Raw genomic sequence first — 23,141 nt, 5'->3', positions numbered from 1 at the left:
TACCCATGTTGAAACAAGAAAATGACAGCAACACAATAAGTCAAATCTGTGGAGCAAGTAGGCAAATTTACATTTCAAATATAACCTTCATCCAGAACTGAAAATAAAAGACAGTTCTGCAGTGACCAAATCAGGCAAAATGGGCTAATATTTATATTAAAATAGGCAAACCCATAAAGCAATCAAAAGAAGAATTATGGAATATAAGTAATGCAAACAACTAAGGAACAGGATAGTCTGGAGGAATTGATATATTGAAAATCTGCAGATAGAGTATGAAATTAAAACATATTTGAAAATGGGATATTAAAAATGAAATAATTGAGAGTTTAAGCACCATCTAGCAAAATAGATCAGTTAACATTTTGTATAGTGTTTTAAGAATTTGTTTTACGATTCTTATGAAAGTCGTTTCTTTTCCCAGATACTTCTTGATGTGCTCAGTGGGTTCAGCATTTTATGATTGCACTTCAGATTTCCAACATTTGTATTTTTTTCACTTGTAGCCATATTTTCAAATAATACTATGAGAGCAATGCAAAACAACAGAATTGAAAGTTGCCGAAGGGAAAGATAAGACATTGTTCCTCAAACCCGAATTTGGTTTAACTAAAATGACAATAATATAGAATACAGTCATTGACATTGTTGGATAAGTCAATGAGCACAACCACAGGTGACCAGGATTCTACTTACAAAAAGAACAAAACGGATTAATCACTGCCAATTTCTGTAAAGTGAAGGGGATCTTGCCAGGAACAACAGAAACAGCACAAACGCACTGCCATAGATATAAATGCTGTGAAAGAAACTCAGCGAGAGTGGACCTGACTGTGACATCCTCACTACTTCTAACACCGACACGGGAATGATAATAACTTCAGAGGCGCACTGAAGTATAATCAGTACCTCAGCAAATAGGGACATCGTTTCACCAATTCACAAATGGGGGATTTCAAAAGAAGAGCAGTTTCATCAAGAGCAATAATTTCACAGAATCATTATTTTACCAACAATTACCAATAAGGTCTCTAAAAAACATACCTTTGGTGCTATTAGAGAGTTTAACTCTTTTCCGTTTGCCAACACCTTGACTTCCATCTTGCTCCTCCTGAAAAATGAAGAAATGTATATTAGAGGAAAATGTAACCCACCAGCCTATAATTTATACCTTTAATACCAAGAGTTATTGCAAATTACCTTTTGAAGAAAAGTAGAACACGAATGAGTGAATATATTTCTGTCTATAAAATTGCAATATCCCAGATTATTCTATCCTAGTTTTGATTTAAAACAAAGATCCTGAGGCATCACTTAATGACTAGGGAGTTCTGTCAATATCTTGGGCAATATCCCTCCTTCAACCAACAACACCTAAAACAGATTAAATGGAGACAGCCAAACATTTGCTACAATTGGGACCTTCCTCTACTGGCTACATAACAGGACACTGTATTTAAAAATTAATTGAGTCAGTGTAAATTACTCTGGAACTTGATAAATAAATGAAAGGTACTATGCTACTCATCATAAGATTTCTTGCTTGACACAGATGTGTTTTCAGTTTAAGTTATCACACTGATATCGATTTTATATCACCTTCACATGCAACAGGCACCAATATATTGTAATGCACTGGAATGCAAACTTTTTTGTGTAACTCACTTGAAATTAGAGTACTATTGGAAGTTAAAATACCATCATATTAATTATTACTGGGGTGAAGTCAACAACAGGTGATTTCCTAAACAACTCCTGATAAAAGCTCATCTTACTCTGAAACATCTATTCACCAAAAGATGCTACCTAATCAGATCTGTATTTCCAGCATTTTTAGTTTTTATTTTAAGACTTCCAGCATTCATTATTTAACTTTTGTAAAACTTATTTTGCCTTTTCAAAAGTTATGATGAATTTGGATTGAATGAATAAATTTCCTTGTTTATAATTATTTTGTAAATTTGAAGCCAAATAGAAACTCTTTAGACACAATTTCTATATAGTGTGTTACAACGCGGAGGTCGAACCCCTCTACTAATTAAAACTAAAACACCCAGAAAAGCTCACCTCGCCTCAATGTGCTAAAAGTAAGACAGAAACCCCCCGATTTCCACTGTTTAAAGAGAAAAATAACAATTTATTTTCCTACCTCTAACAGTAAACACTAAACAAAATCTATTAACAAACATGAGTCCCCTTTTTCTTAACTATTGACTCAATGCTTAACCAACTCTTCAAAACTGCTGATCCAATAACACAGTTATTAAATACTACATTAAGTTCATCTCTCAAAGTCCATACAGTCTCTTATGTCTTCCTTACAGTCTTCCAAATCGGTTACTTTCTTCTGTCCTTCCGATTCTGATTTCTCCCGGAGTCGTCGTCTTACTTTTTACTGCTTTTATTGGAAAAGGTACCTTTGATAGACAGTGCCTTCTGAGGTATCTTTGACAGCAAGATGTCTATTTCTTTGAATGACAGTTGCACTGATCAATTTTCAAACTGCCCTCGTATTTATACGCCCCGCCCCCCAACATTGTTTCCTGTCATTGATTCGTTGTTGTCAATACAATAAATTCAAACTTAATTGGGTTTTGGTATATTGGGCATAATTTAAATTAATTGGCTAAACTTGAATTGTCGTCAAAACAGCAACCAAAACTCATATCCATTTAACAGCCAATTATCACATATATCTATTTTGGAACAGCCCATCTCTTAGTTGTTCTGTATACTGGCAGCTCTCGCTGTACTTTAAATTCAGAAAAGCACTTTCAATCTTAAAGTGGCCATACACTCTTTCAACTTCACAACAAGTGGACATAAAATTATACATTAAGAAAATGAAAATCCAACAAGTGTCATACTAATGGTTCATGGAGAGCTTTACTTAAAGTGAAATATATTTCATTTCTCAGATTATCTTGCGGCTGAAGATTACCAACTAAATTCCCACACAAGAGTCAGATCATTAACATAAAAGGAAGATGTATTATGTACACTAACTTGAATTTAAAGATAGGTCCCCAAGGTAAAACTTTAGCAAGTGAACTTCATTAATTCTACAGTATTTAGATTTAAACTACCTCATCAGAAGAGTCCATCTGTCCTGTTCCTGCTGTTGCACCTATAAAATAAAAGGAAATTATTTCTTGAATTGAGGAAAACAGCAATCCATTTTAGCATGAATAATATCTGTACATAATTAATGACTTCAGAGGACATCGATCTTTAATAAACTGGAAACACACATTATTAACACATATGCTTATAAATGAGCTGAAGACAGGTGAGCCAGAATTATTCTTCCTAACAAGAGCGGAAAGAATTTGTTAGTGCAGATTCTACATCACAAATCATATATATATGGATCAACTTAACTCCGTTAGTAGGAATGTTGTCTCTAGACCAGATTCCTCTGGGTACAAGTTCCTCTGACATTTTAATGCAGTACTGAAGGAATTATATATTAAATATAATGACATGTTAAAATTAGGTATGGTCTGGCTGTTCAACTGAACATCAAGGAAGGGTTTCAGAAAATCTTCCCCATGTCCATGTCGACATTCCGACATTTGAAACAGAAAATTATATATTCTGCATAAAAAGATGTACACATATAAATAAAGAGAAGTAGGCCTGCTGCAAAATTAAACCAGAACAAACCCTCGTACTTATCGAATTTCATGCTGACAGCTGCTTTTAAATTGGTTACCACCAGGTTTCATCATAAATCAGTTTGGGTTTTTAAAAAATCATTCTGCTCTGTGTGTGTCGGGTTGGGGTGGGGGGGGTGGTATTCTTAGAAAAGCAATTAAGTGGTAGTTTGGCTCACCAACCTCGACACCAGTGAAGCCAGTTGCCAACTCACTGACACCTCCTCCTCCTGTTCCCTTGACCACGATCTCACCTCCCATCACCAAACCAACATTTCCCAAACCATGCACAACCCCATCACCTCAAGGGATCTCCCATCCACAGCCTCCAACCTCATAGTCCCAGAAGCCCACACTGCTCGGTTCTAGGTTCATACAGTCAAAGAGATGTACAGCACAGAAACAGACCCTTCGGTCCAAATCGTCCACACCAACCAGATATCCTAACCTAATAGTTCCACCTGGCAGCACCTGGCCCATAACCCTCTAAACCCTTCCTATTAATATATCTATCCAGGTGCCTGTTAAATGTTGTATTTGTACCAGCCTCCACCAGTTCCTTTGACAGCTCATTCTATACACACACAACCTTCTGCATGAAAAAGTTGCCCCTTGGGTACCTTTTATATCTTTCCCCTCTCACCATAAACCTATGCCCTCTAGTTCTCCACTCCCCCATCCCATGGAAAAGACCTCGTCTGTTTATCCCATCCACGCCCCTCATAATTTTCTAAACCTCTACAAGGTCACCCCTCAGCTTCTGATGCTCCAGGGGAAACAGCCTCTTCCTATAGTTCAAATCCTCTAACCCTGGCAACATCCTTGTAATCTTTTCTGAACCCTTTCAAGTTTCACAACATCCTTCTGCGAATGTGTATCGGGCATAAGCAGGCAGGGAAAGAGTTAAGTTCTAAGTTTGGTGAAACAAGAAGTTCAGCTAAGCATGACCCAGATAAGAACTTTCAGCTAACAATGGGGTGCTGGAGGCAAGGGTAATGGGTTAACAAGGTGGAAAAGCTGTCATTATGTAGAGCCATTTAACAATATTGGAAGCATTCAGTATGCAAGGTCAGCTAACAAGGGGAAACAGTATTCATTGTATAAATCCAGTTAAGAAGGTTAAGAACATTCATTGTATAACAATGAAAGGCTTGGTCTCTGCTACTGTTATTCGTCACCCAATTAATATGTATGCTGTCTTATCTGGATGCTGCTCCCTGTAAAATGACTATATAGTTCATTGAGAAACTGTTGTTCGAGAGAAGACAGTGAACTCATGTCCCTGTGCATATGGGCGATTGTTCTCTCTACCTCCAGGGACCGGAATAAAAATGAATGAGGTAAAACTATACTGTGCCACTGAGCATCTTACTTCGACTGAGGGGGGAACGGGATGACACTTCAGATTGGAAGGAGACCAGAATTGCATGCAATATTCCAGAAGTGGCCTAACCAATGTCCTGTACAGCCACAACATGACCTCCTAACTCCTATACACAATGCTTTGACCAATGAAGGAAAGCATACCAAATGCAACCTTCACTATCCCATTCACCTGCAATTCAGCAACACTCACCAGGACCTTACCATTAAGTGTATGAGTCCTGCTAAGATTTGCATTTTCAAAATCCAGCACTCGCATTTATCTAAATGAAACACCATCTGCCCTGTCTCAGCCCATTGGCCCATCTGATCACAATCCCGTTGCATGCTGAGGTACCTTCTTCGCTGTCTACGACACCTCCAATTTTGATGTCATCTGCAAACTTACGAACTATACCTCCTATCCAAATCATTTATATAAATGACGTGTGGAGTTTGCATATGCTCCTCGTGTCTGCGCGGGTTTCCTCCAGTTTCCTCCCACGGTCCAAAAATGTGCGGGTCAGGTGAATTGGCCATGCTAAATTGCCCGTAGTGTTCGGTGAAGGGGTAAATGTAGGGGAATGGGTCTGGGTGGGTTGCTGTTCGGAGGGTCAGTGTGGACTTGTTGGGCCGAAGGGCCTGTTTCCACACTAAGTACTCTAATCTAATCTAAATCTAATCTAATCTAATCTAGTGGACTCAGCACCGATCCTTGTGGCACTCCACTGGTCACAGGCCTCCAGTCTTGAAAGCAACCCTCCACCACCACCCTCTGTCTTCTATCTTCAAGCCAGTTCTGTATCCAAGTGGCTAGTTCTCCCTGTAATCCATGAGACTTAACCCTGCTGTGCAGTTTATCAAGAGGAACCTTGTTGAACGCCTTAGTCAAGCCCATATAGATCACGTCCACCACTCTGCCCTCAGCAATCCTCTTTGTTTCTTCTTCAAAAAACTCAAATCAAGTTTGTGAGACATGATTTCCCATGCGCAAAGCCATCCCTAATCAGTCCTTAGTTTTCCAAACACACGTGCATCCTGTCCCTCAGGATTCCCTTCAACAACTTGCCACCATCGATGTCAGGCTCACAGTTCCCTGGTTTTTCCTTCCCACTTTTCTTAAATAGTAGCACCAACTTCTTATCCAAAATCTACATACCTGACTGCCTCAGTCGACCCATCGTCTCAGTCTGCTGCACTGAACCTGGCTCTTCATATCTTGACATCGTCCTCTCCCCCTTGATCCAGCAACTCCCCACATACATTAGGCACACCACTCATGCTCCTCACCTCTTCCAAGACTATGGGTTGCCCAGCCCCTAACAACCCATCTTCACCATGGACATTCAGTCCCTGTACGTGTCCATCCTCCATGGCAAAGGCCTCCAAGTCAAAACGTTTCTTCCTCTCCCATCAACCTAACCAGTACCCCTCCACCAACACACTGTGGCTGAACTGGTGCCCCACCCTCAACAACTTCTCTTTCAAATCCTCCCACTTTTTTCAGTCCAAAGGCATGGGCACTGCATGGGCTCCAGCTATGCCTGCCTCTTCATCAGACACATGGAACAGTGCATCTTCCATAGTTATACTGGCACCATTCCCCATCTTTTAGTCCACTACATTGACTATTGCATCGGCACCACCTCATGCTCCCATGAGGAGATTCAACAGTTCATTAACTTCACGAACACCTTCCATCCTGATCCCAAGTTCGGACATCTCCCTCCCCTTCCTCAACCTCTCCATCTCCATCTCCGGCGACCAACGCAACTAAGACATCTACTTCAAAGTGACTGACTCCCACAGCTACCTGGACTACAACTCCTCCCACTACTCTTTCTATAAAATACTTCCACCTCCACCATATTTTCTCCCAAGAGAGGAATTCCACTCCAGAATATCCCAGACGGCCTCCTATTTCAAGGCCCGTAATTTTCCCTCCCATGCGATCAACAATGCCCTCCAGCTCATCATCTTCACTTTCACACCTCCATCCTTGAACCCCATCCTTCCAACTGCAACAAGAATAGAATGCCCCGGTCCTCACCTTCCACCCCACCAATCTCCAGATACAGAGCATTATCCTCCACGATTTCCGCCACCTACAGCCAGACCCCACTACCAGAGACATACTTCCCTATCAGCATTCTGCAGAGACCATTCCCTCTGCGATTCCCTCATTACATCCAAATGCCCACCCCCCAACCAACCTACCTTCAACTCACAGCACCTTCCCTTGCCACCGCAAGAGGTGTAAAACCTGTGCCCACACCTCCTGCCTCACCTCCTTCCACATCCAATATGGATTTTCCTGCACATTCCAACACCTCATCGACTGAATCCATTACTATTGATGTGGTCTCCTCTACATTGGGAAGACAGGAAGCCAACTTGCAGAACGTTTCAGAGAACATTTCTGGGACACACGCACCAAACAATCCCAGCCCTCTGTGGCCAACCACTTCAACTCCCTGTCCGTCAAGAACATGCAAGTCCTGGGCCTCCTCCCCCGCCAAATCCAAGTCACCCAACGCCTGAAGGAAGAACACCTCATCGCCTGCCTTGGGACCCTCCAACCACATGGCAAAAATGTCAATTTCACCAGTTTCCTCATCTCCCCTCCCCCCAACTCATCCCAGATCCAACCCTTCAACTCGGCACCGCCCTCTTGAACTGTCCTACCTGGGCAAGTCAGATCCCAGGTCAAAATCTAGCCTGATAGATCATACTTGTTTCTAAAAATGCAGGGGTCTCTCACTGAAACAGAAATACATTTTATTGATTTGGTTTTAACAATTAAAAAGAAGCTTGTTACAGAAACTAATTAGAACCATTTACAAAAAACACAAAGTAACACATAAACCCATTAATTCCAATAGCACCCCATTACTGTATTAAAATACCAAAATGGATTCCCTTCTCTGTTCAACCCCTTCAGAGTTTTAACCAAATACTTCTAATCTGGAACTTTTCAATGAAATCCTTACACTGAAATAATCTATTTTTTAAACAGTTCTAAACTAACCTCCCTTTTTAACAGCAATTGTGTCACATATCCATCTGCAGCCAAAACTTCTGCAAAGAGTCGAAGGGTCTGTTTCCATGCTGTACATCTCTATGACTCTGAGTAAAACTAAAAATCTTTTCCAAAACTATGGTTATTTCCATAAGACAAAGTAAAATCAACTCATTGACCTTGTAAACGGAAAGCCTCATGCATTACTATTTACCTTCTTTACTTTGAAAAGTACTCCAAATATAAACAAATGCCGATTGCCCTCCAAGATATATGCGTTTTAAAATAAATCACTATTGCTACAGAAATACCTAAAAGTAAGGCATTAAACACCTTCAAAAGATACAGATCAAAGCCGACATGCCCCAGCTCAAATCCAAACTGTAAAATATATGCTGGAAAACCTCAGTAGGTCTGGCAGCATCTGTGGAGAGAAATCAGAGTTAATGTTTCAGGTCCAGTGATCCTTCTTCAGAACTGGACCCAAAACATCAACTGATTTCTTTCTACACATGCTACCAGACTTGCTGAGTTTTTCCAGTAATTTTTGCTTTTGTTTCTGATTTCCAGCATCCACAATTTTTTTGGTATTTTTCTAAAACATATGCTATTATAATATAAATAAATCAAACACCTAACATTACATGGGAATATCAACTTAACAGGTTATGCAGCGTCCATGTAGAGAGAAAGAAATAGCATGTCTGATCAGTTAACTTGGTTTCTTTCTCAATTCAGATGCTGCCTAACAGGCAGAGATTTTGTTTTCTTCTTTTGATCATTCCCAGCACTTTCTGTTTATATTTCAGCCACACCTCTTTGAGATAGTGGAATATCAAAAATTTATTTAGCAAGAAAGTTGAAGACAGAAATTCCTCATTGTATTTACAATTCTGAAATAAGGGAACTTTGATTTTCAAAAACTCTTCTTTGACTGAGTGGCCTGCAGTTTTTTTTAAATCAACCTAAACAGGGATGCACTACTCGAGCCTGACTGGCCAGTAACTGACTGGCTTGTTCCTGATGAAGGGCTTTTGCCCAAAACCGCAGTTTTCCTGCTCCTCGGATGCTGCCTGATCTGCTGTGCTTTTCCAGCATCACACTCTTGACTCTAATCCAGCATCTGCAGTACTCACTTTCGCCTGGCCAATAACATTAATGACAGTAATCTGCAAAACTTGATGCTAATTCATCCATCAATGACTCGTACTTTGGAGAAACATCGTCAAAGGCTATGTTAGCCAAAGGAAGTATGTAGGCATTTCTTACAAGAAATAAAGGACACATTTTTAGTAATCACAATATCACAAATTTATGTTATCGTTTGTGTAAAGGATAGCCAAACAAAGGTGTTACTTACCCAAAATAGTTACATTGCTTGCTCCCGCCATTTGATCCAACACAGATGTCACAGAGCGTTCCTCAGAAGAAACTAGACCAGAGCCTTTTAATGCGGTCAGATATTTTTCATAGTTCTTCTTTGTATAGGCCTTTTCTCCAGTGCCTTAAGAGGAAATAAAATATTCGCTGGTCAAAAAATTATTATTAAAAAAGTGTCAAAACACTAGACTAATCAACAACATTCAGTACTGTATTAATAAAATGAATCTCATCCACCATACATCAAACAAGTCCAGCGGTTTCATTCATAAAGGATTCCAGCTGTTACTTAAATGTCACAACATAAATCAGAAGTAAAATAAGCTTTCAATTGTAATGTCCATCTTCCACATAAACTAATCCAAATCCCATAAGCCTATACACTTTATTCTCCTTTCTTCAAACACCAAGTTAATCATGGCACTGTCTCTCCTGCATATACCCTGAAGGTTCTGGATTAGTGGTGCTGGAAGAGCACAGCAGTTCAGGCAGCATCCAAGGAGCTTCGAAATCGACGTTTCGGGCAAAAGCCTTTCATCAGGAATAAAGGCAGTGAGCCTGAAGCGTGGAAAGATAAGCTAAAGGAGGGTGGGGGTGGGGAGAAAGTAGCATAGAGTACAATGGGTGAGTGAGGGAGTGGATGAAGATGATAGGTCAGGGAGGAGAGGGTGGAGTGGATAGGTGGAAAAGGAGCTAGGCAGGTAGGACAAGTCCAGACAAGTCATGGGGACAGTGCTGAGCTGGAAGTTTGGAAATAGGGTGAGGTGGGGGAAGGGGAAATGAGGAAACTGTTGAAGTCCACATTGAAGCCCTGGGGTTGAAGTGTTCCGAGGCGGAAGATGAGGCGTTCTTCCTCCAGACGTCTGGTGGTGAGGGTCCTCCCTGACCTATCACCTTCATCCTCTCCCCCACTCACCCATTGTACTCTATGCTACTTTCTCCCCACCCCCACCCTCCTCTAGCTTATCTCTCCACGCATCAGGCTCACTGCCTTTATTCCTGATGAAGGGCTTTTGCCCGAAACGTCGATTTCGAAGCTCCTTGGATGCTGCCTGAACTGCTGTGCTCTTCCAGCACCACTAATCCAGAATCTGGTTTCCAGCATCTGCAGTCATTGTTTATACCCTGAAGGTGGCTACACAGGGTTCAGACAGTGGTCAAGGCATACGGCATACTTTCCTTCATCAGAACTGTTATTAAGTACAAGAGCTGGCAGGCCATGTTACAGTTATATAGGACTTTGGTAATGTGATGACCAGAACTGTACACAACATTCCAAATGTGGCTGAACCAAAGGGCATGGATGCTTTGGAGAGGGTGCACAGGAGTTCACCAGATGTTGCCTGGTATGAAGGACACTGGCGATGAAGAGAGGTCGAGTAGATTAGGATTATTTTCATTAGAAAGGCAGAGGTTGAGGGGGGACCTGATTGAGGTCTACAAAATCATGAGCGGTATAGACAGGTTGGTTAAGAAGATGATTTTTCCCAGAGTGGGGAGACACAATTACTCGCGGTCAAGAGTTCAAGGTGAAAAGGGATAAGTTTAAGGAAGATATGCGCGGAAAGTTCTTACCGCAGAGGGTGGTGGGTGCCAGCGGAGTGGGCACAATAGTGTCATTTAAAATGTATCCAGACAGATACATGAATGGGCAGAGAGTAGAGGGATACAGATCCTTAGAAAATAGGTTTAGATAGAGGATCTGAATCAGCGTAGGCTCGGAAGGTCAAAGGGCCTGTTCCTGCGCTGTAATTTTCTTTGGTCTTTGTTCTTGTTCAATCAGCAGCTTGGTTCCTGCATACCCCATTATATTAAACGTTTGGTGTAAAAAAAGTAAAGACTCTTATCTTAAATCTCTCACACTGAATGGTGTATTTATGTTCTGTCACTGTCGACTCAAAACACACCACATTCAACAGGATATTAAAGAGTGAATTTGCTCTGCTGACCTGCAAGAAATTGAATGCCCCAGGAGTAGGATGTTGTGTCTTTGTCTTACAGAGTCATAGTCATAGAGATGTACAGCACTGAAACACACCCTTCAGTCCAACCTGTCCATGCCGACCAGATATCCCAACCCAATCTAGTACCACCTGGCAGCAGCTGGCCCATATCCCTCCAAACCCTTTCTATTCATATACCCATCCACATGCCTCTTAAATGTTGCAATTGTACCAGCCTCCACCATTTCCACTAGCAACTCATTCCAAACAGTTACCACCCTCTGCACGGAAAAGTTGTCCCTTAGGTCTCTTTTATATCTTTCCTCTCTCACCCTGCACCACTATTCAATATGATCATGGCTGATCATCCTTAATCAGTATCCAGTTCCTGCCTTATCTCCATAACCCTTGATTCCACAATCCTTGAGAGCTCTATCCAACTCTTTCTTAAATGAATCCAGAGACTGGGCCTCCACTGCCCTCTGGGGCAGAGCATTCCACACAGCCACCATTCTCTGGGTGAAGAAGTTTCTCCTCATCTCTGTCCTAAATGGTCTACCCCGTATTTTTAAGCTGTGTCCTCTGGTTCGGCACTCACCCATCAGTGGAAACAGGTTTCCTGCCTCCAGAGAGTGTCCAATCCTTTAATAATCTTATGTGTCTCAATCAGATCCCCTCTCCATCTTCTAAACTCAAGGGTATACAAGCCCAGTCGCTCCAGTCTTTCAGCGTAAGGTAGTCCCGCCATTCCAGGAATTGACCTCGTGAACCTACGCTGCACTCCCTCAATAGCCAGAATGTCTTTCCTCAAATTTGGAGACCAGAACTGCACACAGTACTCCAGGTGTGGTCTCACCAGGGCCCTGTATAGCTGCAGAAGAACCTCTTTGCTTCTATACTCAATCCCTCTTGTTATGAAGGCCAGCATGCTATTAGCCTTCTTCACTACCTGCTGTACCTGCATGCTTACCTTCATTGACTGGTGTACAAGAACACACAGATCTCTCTGTACTGCCCCTTTACCTAAATTGATTCCATTTAAGTAGTAATCTGCTTTCCTGTTCTTGCCACCAAAGTGGATAACCATACATTTATCCACATTAAACTGCATCTGCCATGCATCTGACGACTCACCTAACCTGTCCAGGTTACCCTGTAATCTCCTAACATCCTCCTCACATTTCACCCTGCCACCCAGCTTAGTATCATCAGCAAATTTGCTAATGTTATTACTAATACCATCTTCTATATCATTCATATATATTGTAAAAAGCTGCAGTCCCAGCACTGATCCCTGCGGTACCCCACTGGTCACTGCCTGCCATTCCGAAATGGAGCCGAAATGTATCCAGTGAAACAATCCAATTTTCTATTCACATGTTTATTTTACCAGTCAGCAGTCCACCCACAAATATTACCAGCCTCTTTCTCCCCAATGCTTCAAAGTCAACCACAACTTCCTGGTACTGTTGGCTGCTAACATCTTTCTTTCTCCCCAGAACTCCTTCATCCAAGATCTAGGATCAATGGTAATGTTGGTAATATGATAATTTTCTGACAAATGTCGCCAAACATCACCATATTAAAGACTCCACACATTATCCTGACAAATGAATGTTACTAGTATCATATAAATTATTTTAAACAACCTGTTCAGACATGGTAGGACACAACTCTGTGTTAAGTGAAATCTGAACACACACCTTCTGGCTCAGAGGTTGCAATACCACCACTGCTCACAAGAATCCCCCTTCAAAAGTTTACTAAGAACTATATGGGTCCCTGCCTAACAGTATTGTGTGAGTACTAACACAAAATGGACTGTACTGGTTCAAAGGTGACAGCTCAATACCATCTTATAAGGGACATCTAGTGATGGGCAATAAATTATGGCCCAGTGACACGTGTCCAATCAACAAACGTTTTAAAACTTCACATCAGCAGAAATCCTCAGTACAAAATATTATCTCCCATTATTACTCTTACATCAGCTGATGTCAAGTTTAAATCTTGCATCCCCATTTACAGTTGAGACTAGCCATTCAAAATGTTCACTCTACAAATCCCACGAACTAACTATTGATGTTCCAACCTACAAATCACCTATAATATTTGCGCTGGGTACTTCTCTCACTCTTTGGTAAACTAAGCTTCGTTCAAAGGACAGAAGTAAAATTAATAATAACAATAACCCAATTAAATGTATCAAATGAATTCTTGATTATTTATAATAATGCTATATTTCAAGTTTTTACTTGAAAAGTAAAATTTCCTGTTGGAAATGCTTAGCCTTAAAATTTACAAAGTAAAGGCAGCTGGAAGAAATGGAAGGATTCAGCCAATTTCTGTGTTGGGGAGGATTTACTATGTGAACTTTTGAAAAAGAAAAGCTGAAAGTTTAAAGTCAGATGTGTTACTGTTAAATACTAAGAAGGACTAGGAGGCCGGAAGTGTCTACCATCAGGAGACTTGCTAAGAACTTGTTTACTCTACAAGCAGCAAGGTTAGACAGAGCTGTTGCCCATCCAAAATGGCCAATGATATGACAATCATTATGTCATGTAATTGGAATCAAAGTGGCAACAAATACACAAATCCCTCCCCCTTAACATCAGTGGTTTCTGCACTGAAAGCATTCACAATCATATATACAACGGTAAGTAAAACATTCCGAAGGACGTTGATTCCTGTGTGGCTGTTAGCGTACCTCAGGCATCTGTTTAATTTTCTCAATAGCCTTAACCTCTGATATAATAGATGTATTAGGAACATTCATTCATGAAAAGACAATGACCGATAATGTTTGGAAGTTTGCAGAATGTTGTGGTATTCTCTGCTAAGGTACTAATCTGTCCTCTTGTAAATCCAGGTCTCTGTCTGGCACAGTTATTTGTAGATCTTCAATTAATGTTGGGCCTGGCATATTAGGTTTGAATGCCAAAAGTTGATCTGCACGACCTCTCCACACCATCATCTGTATAGGGTATGTGATCGGTCCAGTCTGTTGGCTGGTATCTACTTCTCACCAGTGCTGTAATTCCTTGCTAACACTTCTTGACCTTTTTGGAAAACAGTGTGGTCCAGTTCTCTCAATAGAAAATATTATTTTGTGACTCCTATCAACAACGTCTTCTGTCAAGGGTGGTTTCAACAAATCAAATGCCACGCACAACTGACAATTTACCATGAGCAATGTTAGAGAACCTTTGAGTCTTCGAGGGGGTTGTGTTCTATATGTTAACAAAAATTGGAACAGTCATTTAGATATGATCTTGTTCTTGTTCCTTATCTCTAAGAAATGTTTCATTTTCTGAACAAACCTTTCTGCCAAACCTTTTATGGTTCAGTGATAGCAGCTGATCAAATATTTTGAATCCCATTCTCCTTTAGATAGTCTGTAAACTCCATGACATAAACATTACCAGTGTTGCTCCAGATAATTAATCATCGCAAAGGTCTCCCCAATCTCTCAACAGTTTTCTCGAAAGATGTTATCTTCATGATGGTATCTTCAGGGCATTTAGTATGTGCATCAAATACTATGAAAAACATTTGTCCTTCCAGCATACTCAACATGGCCTTTCAGGTCATTCCCATACATCTACCAGCACGAGCAGAAGTAGATTATAAACCCTTGCACAAGCTCCACATATTCCCATCTTGTCCTCAATTTTGGAGTCAAGTCCTTGACATCAAAAATCAACTTGAGACTTTCTCCTTCATTGTGACAATGCTAGTAACCTTTGTATAGTTGGTTTAACATGGGTTTCCTTACCTGTGGTGGAATGATGAACCTCATCCTGTTTCTTTGGAAAGCTCTAGCACCTGAGACACATGGCTTCAGCTCTAGACTGTTCTTTTCCATCATTTTTGATAGTAGTGAATCATTTATAGTGTACTTTTTAACTTGTCCTGTTATTGGTGTGTTCTCAACTGATTCAAAGCAGAAAATATCAAAGGATTGTTTGTAGTCGACTAAGTTGTCAAAGGTAATCTCGAAAGCCAATCAGCATTTCCATGCAAATTGGATTGCCATTTGTTAATTGTACAAATATGAGCCGACAGCAACAGTACACACCTCTACAGACAGCTCACTGCTAGAGAAAGTATTCCTGTGACGTTATGGGAATAAAGTGGGATGCTTTTCAGAGAGTTGATGTAGACTTGATGGGTCAAATGGCCTCTACCTACGATGTAGAGACTCAATGAATCTATTGACTTCTCCTCACCCTTGCATAATGTGAAAGAAATGACTGCTCCCACTCCATATGGTGATGTACTGCATGTTATTTGCAATGTAAATTTGTATCAAAATTGCACAGAGCTCCTGACTGTAATAAATTCTCTTTGGCTTGGGTTAAGGCTTTTTCACATTGATCTTCCCATTTCCAATTCTTGATCAGCTTAATAAATTGTACAATGGCTTGAGAATAGTTTCAAGATTTCCAGCTAGTCGAGCAAACAAGTTATTGATTAAAAGCAAAGAATACTCAGTACCAGATGAATATTGACCTTAAAACCAGCCCAGATGCGTACCTATCCATCTTTCTTCATCAAAGGCATGAGACATGTTGTCCAGTCACTCACATTCACAGATTCAAGAACTCCCAACCTGATCAGCCTCTCTAATTCTACCCTGACCGTTGGTCTCATTTCATAAGGTACTGATCTAATGTGACAACATTTTGCTTAATTCTAATCCTTCATTTTCAATGACAGGTTTTCTCCACCCCCACCACCCGCTGGTGATGTACAACAACTAGCTAGTTTGCAAGCCTCCTCCAGACCAGATCAACCCATCTATGACAACGGTCTTGTTTGAACCACCACAACCACTAGGATCCTTTTCTCCCCAGACACACAATTCTGGGACAACACTGCCACTCCTCTATGGAATACCCTCGATCATAAGGCTTCACCCTTCTTGCCATCTGTCCCTCTTGATCTACCAGCTCTATGGTCTTTTCTGGCAATAGCAAGTTAAACGTGGTTCTCAGCTGGCAGTTAATCATTAAGGACGCCGAAAACTGGGTCATCACATGTAGCACGTCCCTATATGTGCTGAGGAACTCATTGATTTGCCATCCATTAGCCACCCCTCCGTCCTTATGAAGGCTTTCAGGTCTGCTTTGAGGTATATACAGATCTTCCCAGCTGGCCATTTGTTGCAGTGCAATAGGGACCAATTTCACATGTCTGATTCTATGATTTTCCAGGTACTCTTCAAATTCTTGCACCACAATCTGTGAACCACTATTACTAACAACTTGTTTGGCGTTCACAAATCTGGCAATATTTGATCTAGTCAGTCTCTTGTTGTTTCCACAAATACAGACTTCATGTCCGTCACCTCAGGCCACATGGAGTGGGCGTCCACGAACAGTAGTAGCACTTGTCCCACAATCAGACACACAAAATTGACATGAATTCATTGCCAGTGTTTGAGGCCATTCCAATGGGTGAAGGGTCATAACGGCAGCACCTTTCTTACTAATGCACAGGATTTGCATGATCTCACTTTTTCCTCAATCTGGAAGACCACATTCAACCACCAAATGGAGGAATGGAGAAGTGGAGGATTCGATAACTGCCAATGAGACACCCCCATTCAAAAAGGAAATAGGCCAAAAGCAGGCAACTGACCAACCTAAGTTGGAAAATGTGGTGCTGGAAAAACACAGCAGGCCAGGCAGCATCCTCGGATGCTGCCCGGCCTGCTGTGTTTTTCCAGACCACATTTTTCAACTTAGGTTGGTCAGTTGCCTACTACTCCAGCATCTGCAATCCTCACTTTCTCCTAACTGACCAACCTAAATCTATTGTTGGAAAAATATTGGAATCAATTATGAAGGAAGTAAAGCAGTACACTTGGAAAACCACAACTTAATCAAACAGTGTCAGCATGGCTTCATGAAAGAGAAACTGTGACTGACTAATTTAGTAGAGTTTCTGGAGGAAGTCTAGATTAGAGTAGATAGAGGGGAACCAGTAAAAGGTGTTGTATTCGGACCTCCAGAAGGCGTTCAACAAGGTACCTCAGAAAAGCTCAAGTCATAAGATAAGGGCCCAGAGTGTTACAGATAGTATATTAGCGTGGATAGAGAACTAGCTAATGACAGGAAACAGCAAGTGGGAATAAACAGTTCTTTATCCAATTGGCAACCTGTAACCAGTAGGGTTCCACAGGGAAATTGCTGGGACTGCAACTGTTTACAATATATATTAAAGGAACAAAGCAAATGTACTGGAGCTGAATGGGCAAATGACAAAAATAAATGGAAAGGCAAGTTGCAAGAGGGATACAAATAGTTTGAAGAGATATTGATAGGTTAAGTAAGTGGGCAAAAAGTTGGCAGATGGAGTATAATATGGGAAAATGTGGGATTATTCATTTTAGAAGAAATAAAAGAACAAAGTATTATTTAAATGGAGAAAAACTGCAGAAAGCTGCAACACAAAAGGGACTTGGGAGTTACTTGTACATGAAACCCAAAGCAAGCACACAGGTGCAGCAGGTGTTCAGGAAGCTGAATAGGATATATGCCCTTATTTCAGGAGGGTCAGAATATACAAGTAGGGAAGTCTTACTGCAACTGGATAAGATGCTGGTGAGACCACACAGAGTACTGTGAGCAGTTATGGTCCCCTTAATAAAGGAAAGATAGCATTTCATTAGATGCAGCTGAGACCAGGATGATCCCAAGTATGGAGAAATTGTCTTATTAGCAAAGGTCGAACAGGTTGGGGCTCTACTCACTCGAGTTTAAAAGAATAAGAGGTGATCTCATTGAAATACACAGGATTCTTAATGGGTTTGATGGGGCCCAATGTTAAGAGAATGTCTCAAAATAAAGAAGTGCCAATTTAAAACTGGGTTGGGAACAAATTTCTTCTCTCAGAAGGTTCAGAAGGTTGTGTGTCTTTGGAACTCCTTGCCAGAGACATGTGGCAACAGAATTCCTGTGTGTACTTCAGCCTGAGATACAGAGAGCCTTGATCAATAGAGGAAATCAAGGGCTATTGGGGGAGGGGGGGCAAGAAAGCAGAGGTGAGGAATGTCGGATCAACCATGATCATAGTGAATGGAGGAACAGGTTTGTGGGATCAAATAGCCTACTCCTGTTCCTATTTCTTATGACTTTAGATCTGCTTCAATTTTGTTCGAGAGAAAAAAAATAGAATCTGTGTAGGAGGTCCAACTTTCTACATTTTTATCATATGATCTTACATCACCGAAATTTCATGCCTTTTTTTTAAGAAATGGGAAGGGCCTCCATAACACTATGTACCACAAAAATCTTAGTATGACTTTGCTTCATCCCTTTTAAACCAAGCTGCTTCTGAGGCTGCCTGTTTCTTTCCAAGTCTAGACTCCTAGCTCAAAGCATTTCCCTCCATGCAGGTTAACTTGTTTCTCAGGAGTTCGTCTGGAGCACATGGTGAATTTCTTGCATATTTCAGAATGTAATGAATAGGGTACCCTTCGTTGTCCAGTACTTTTCGAAAGCTGAGAAACTACACCATGTTCTTCGCAGCCGGCAACACATTATCGATGAGGATGAGCACCTCACCAAGACCTTCCCTGTGCCTCCACTTCTTGCCTTTAAACACCCAACAAACCTTAAAACAAATCATTGTTTGCAAACTGCCCACTCTTCAGGACAACATCGGACTACAACACCACAAAACCCTGTCATGTCAACTGCTGCAAGACATGTAAGAGGGTTGACATGAATACCACCAATGCACGTGGGGACATTACCCACCATGTATGCGCAGGTACTTGTGACTCGGCCAATGTTGTTCATCTCATATGCTGCAGGCAAGGATGTCCTGAGGCATGGTATATTGGAGAGAACAAGCAAACGCTACAATAATGAACGAATGGACACCGCACAACAATCATCAGGCAGGGATGTTCCCTCCCAGTCGGGGAACACTTCAGCGGTGCGGAACATTCGAGACAGACACAGACACACACACACACACACACACAGACACACACACACACACACCCTCTCAGGCGTTTACGCCATCACACTTACTTTATCAAGCTTACACACATGCAAACACATTCTCACATGCACAGTCACCCACACAGTCTCTCCTGCATGCGCATACAAGCAGAATTATATTTACAGATACGTTCTACTTTGCTCAAAAAACACATAACCTACAATCAATCCATGTAGTATTCTATAAATCCCGCTTTAGAAATAGAACCAATCTGACTCAAAATTGGGACAGAGACAAACTTTAACCTCACACCTTTAATGCACTGAGCTGAGATGGCACCTTTTGTTAGAAAACCTGAAATTATCTTGAGAACGTGACTTAAAAGAAGTTCTGGGATTCATATATTAAAGAACCAAAACAAGCAAACCCTTTCTAAAAGATGAAAGACTTAATATAGGTTTATCATTTCAGCTACACTTATATTCCATCTGTCAAGTTTTTGCCAACTCACTTAATTGTTTGATATCCCTCTATAGACTCCTTGTGTCATCCTCACTACTTGCCTTCCCACTTACCTTTGTATCATCCCCAATCTTGGTGATAGCATATTCATTACCAATTGTGGCCCCAGCTCGGATTCCTGTGGCATTCCATTAGTTACAGGTTGCCATCCTGAAAATGCCCCCTTTATCCTAACTCTGTCATATATTACTTGGCAAATCCTCTCTCCATGCTCACATACTCCCACAAACTGCATGGGCTCTTATTAGATTGCGTGTGTAACTTTATTGAATGCCTTTTCGAAATCCAAATGTATTACTGATTTCCCTTTACCTACTCTTCCTGTTACCTCCTCAAAGTACTGCAATGCTGACTCTGCTCAATTATGTGTTTCTAAAAGCTCAGCTATCACTTCCTTTACAATAATAATCTAACACCTTGTCAATGACACATCATGCTTGCTAGCCTACAGTTACCTGATTTTGTATCCCTCTCTTTCTGAACAAGGATGTTACATTATCAGATTTCCAATCCTAAGGATTCCTGGAAGTTTGCCACCATTATCTCTGCATACACGTCTCTCAAAATCCTAGGACACAACCAATCAGCTTTCAATTCCATTTTTCCCTGAGTATTATTTCTCAAGTGATATTTACGGTGTCTGTTTCCTGTTCATCTTTAGTTCCTTGATTTAGTATTTTCAGTAAGTTATTGCATCCTCTACCATGAAGACTGATGCAAAGTACCTGTTCAACATTACTGCTATTTCCTCACTCCCCATTTTTTCCCTGAGCCTCAAAAGAAGCCAATGTTCACTGTTGCCTCTGTCTTCTGATATTTATGTTACTTGCTAGTTTGCGCTGACGTTTATTGCCCCCAAGTTTATTTTCTCCTTTTGATCATTTTTTTAAAAATGTGAAAAAGTTAAGTGGTACTTTTTTTTCCCCTTTCAATTGATTCTGTGCTTAACTCCCTTCAAATATATTCAGGGTAGTTTCCTCGAACAATATATTGTGATTTTAATCAGGAATCAGACAATTTTTGATCTGGTAATGAGGCAGGTTTAATAAATGATTTCAGAATTAAAGAAACCTTCAAGGGAATGTGTTCCATTCTTTTACTGTATCATAGATAGTTTTTAACAGAAATACAGACAGAATCACCTGAAATCAATCAGCAACCAAACTGTGATTGGTTGGCTCAAATTGCAAGTACGTAAATCAGCTAAAATTGAAATACACTTGACATCAAATAGGAGAAAATGGGAAGCTAAACTTCAAATGATACACTCCTCAGAATTAATTAAAACAACCAAACCTCAATGAGTCATCAGTAAAGTCTAATAAAAGATCAACTTACTTTCAAACAGCTTTGTGCTGTGCTACTCCCTTAATAATGGAAACATCGGATATTCAAAATAAGGTCTACTTAATGAAGAGATGTATTTAATTATATAGGGAATTAAAATTACTCAGTGCTATGTTATGTATCATGATTTTATTTTAGTTTAGAGATCACAGTGCCTCAAAAGCTTGGGTTCAAAATCTACATTTTTCTCCAGCAGCAGGGAGACTATTAGCTCAAGAGCATTATCAGCTACTTATATGCCTCTCACAGTATGGAAAATTGCCTCATGTGTACAAGACTGACTATAATCTGAAGTATACATTTCCTCAAGTTTCTTTTCGCAGTTATGTTTTCTTCAAATTTTCAATTTCATTCTCCAACATTCTTCAAAAACAAAAAACACTTTCAGGTATATTTTCAGAATTTTAATTAAGATTTAGTTTTACCCCATCTTCATTTTTGCAACAAAATCATTTTCCTCAATAAACAAGTCAGTTTCCAGGCTATAATAGTCTGTTTGTTTTTAATCAATGTAAGAAATGCCTGAAAATTAAAAGCTGATGTTTGACATTGATAGTACCTTTAAAAGAAGAAATTAGTTAATTGAGAGGACAATGGTTTTGGTCATCCTAAAAATTCCAAAATAAATAATTTCATATAACCAACTAAATATTTTTTTCCAAATTGTTAATAAATGTCAGCTCATCTCTGTACTGTTACAGAATTTGAAAAAAATTTCCTTGCCTCTTCGAGTGCATCACCAAATTACCAAGGATCACAAGCAATGTCTGTATCTCTTCTCTCCTCATTTCAGAAGGTTGGACTATTGTCTTCCAGCCTTATGGTCAAAATACTGCACGTTGATTTGCCATTGGTTTCTGCAGAAGTGGTTCACCACAAGGGTCTCTTCATGCTCATCAAGTATATATTGGATGATTAACACACTAATAATCAACCTGCTTGGCCACATTATAAACACACCTTCCATATTCAAAATGTCCTGGTATGGGACTGACTCACAGTCAGAGCTTCTGGTCTAATAGACAAATGCTACCACTCGACCACTGAAGTAGGAATCCTACTTTACTAATTACGTTTTTTTTTAATTGCAGCTCTCAACAAGAAGCATAACAGACTATGAGCATAGCAGGAGCGAGGTGGGAGGATTAAGATAAACACGGGATACTGGGGCACTGTAAAGCACTTTATTGGACAAGTGAGTGCTGCAAAGGATAAACAGTAAGCATTTGTGGAAGGGATTAACTGTGTATTGAACAGCGAGCATTAGCAACACAGATGGCATTGCAGATTGGAAATTTGGAGGGAGCCAAATCTTTTTGCTTACACACTTCAACAAATACAAAGTCAACGCATCACTGATTAACTTACATTATAGAGAGCAAAAGCAGCTCAATGAATCTGGTGTGCCTGTGCCAGCTGTTTAACAAAGCTTGCCAATTTAGTCCCTTCATCAGGTTTCAAACCAAATCCTGCAAAACAGCTACTTTCAAGTGCATATCTAACTGTGACCAAGAGTTTCTATGGTAGTGTAAGGCAGTTCACACTTAAGGAGCGTCAAAAAGAAAAAAATTGTTCCTGGGAGGAGATAATGAGGATTTACGTAACAGTAATTGGATGGTCTCTAAAACATGTACCAGAATTCTCCAGAAACAATGATATGTACTCAGCCAATGTACCAAGGAGTCGTACATGGCAAGTCTCATTTGCTCCAGAAGTGTGGAATGACATCTCAGAACAGGTTGATTAGAAATATCTAGAGTGGACTCAATTGAGCTAGGAGGCCAGGGTTGAAATACCACCTGCTTGAGATGTGGAATGACATGGTTGAACAGATTGATTAAAAATATCTACAGTGAATTCAAAGAGCCTTAAAATGCAGTCTACCCAGGAGACCCAGATTCAACCCCCAACTACTCCAAAAGGTATTTGTGTCATATACCCCTGAACAAGGCTGAT

General features: G+C 40.5%; 1 protein-coding gene across 6 annotated transcripts in view; it reads right to left on the bottom strand.

Moving 5' to 3' along the window:
* ubr3 (ubiquitin protein ligase E3 component n-recognin 3) overlaps positions 1–23,141 on the bottom strand; it is a 362,318-nt gene that overhangs the window by 285,925 nt on the left and 53,252 nt on the right. For all 6 annotated transcript variants that reach the window (XM_043693674.2, XM_087989039.1, XM_043693675.2 and 3 more), the window contains exons 4-6: positions 9,398–9,541; positions 3,087–3,127; positions 1,045–1,111 (exon numbers count right to left, since the gene is read on the bottom strand). In XM_043693674.2, coding sequence (XP_043549609.1) covers positions 1,045–1,111; positions 3,087–3,127; positions 9,398–9,541 — 252 coding nt within the window. The remainder of the gene's footprint in view (positions 1–1,044; positions 1,112–3,086; positions 3,128–9,397; positions 9,542–23,141) is intronic.

The sequence above is a fragment of the Chiloscyllium plagiosum genome, unplaced genomic scaffold (genome assembly GCF_037043375.1).
Source record: "Chiloscyllium plagiosum isolate Xiang-an unplaced genomic scaffold, Cpla_swu_hap1 HiC_scaffold_7, whole genome shotgun sequence".
NCBI classification, from domain to species: domain Eukaryota; kingdom Metazoa; phylum Chordata; class Chondrichthyes; order Orectolobiformes; family Hemiscylliidae; genus Chiloscyllium; species Chiloscyllium plagiosum.
The sequence above is the reverse complement of the archived record's forward strand: the minus strand, read 5'-3'. Positions and strand labels throughout refer to the sequence as shown.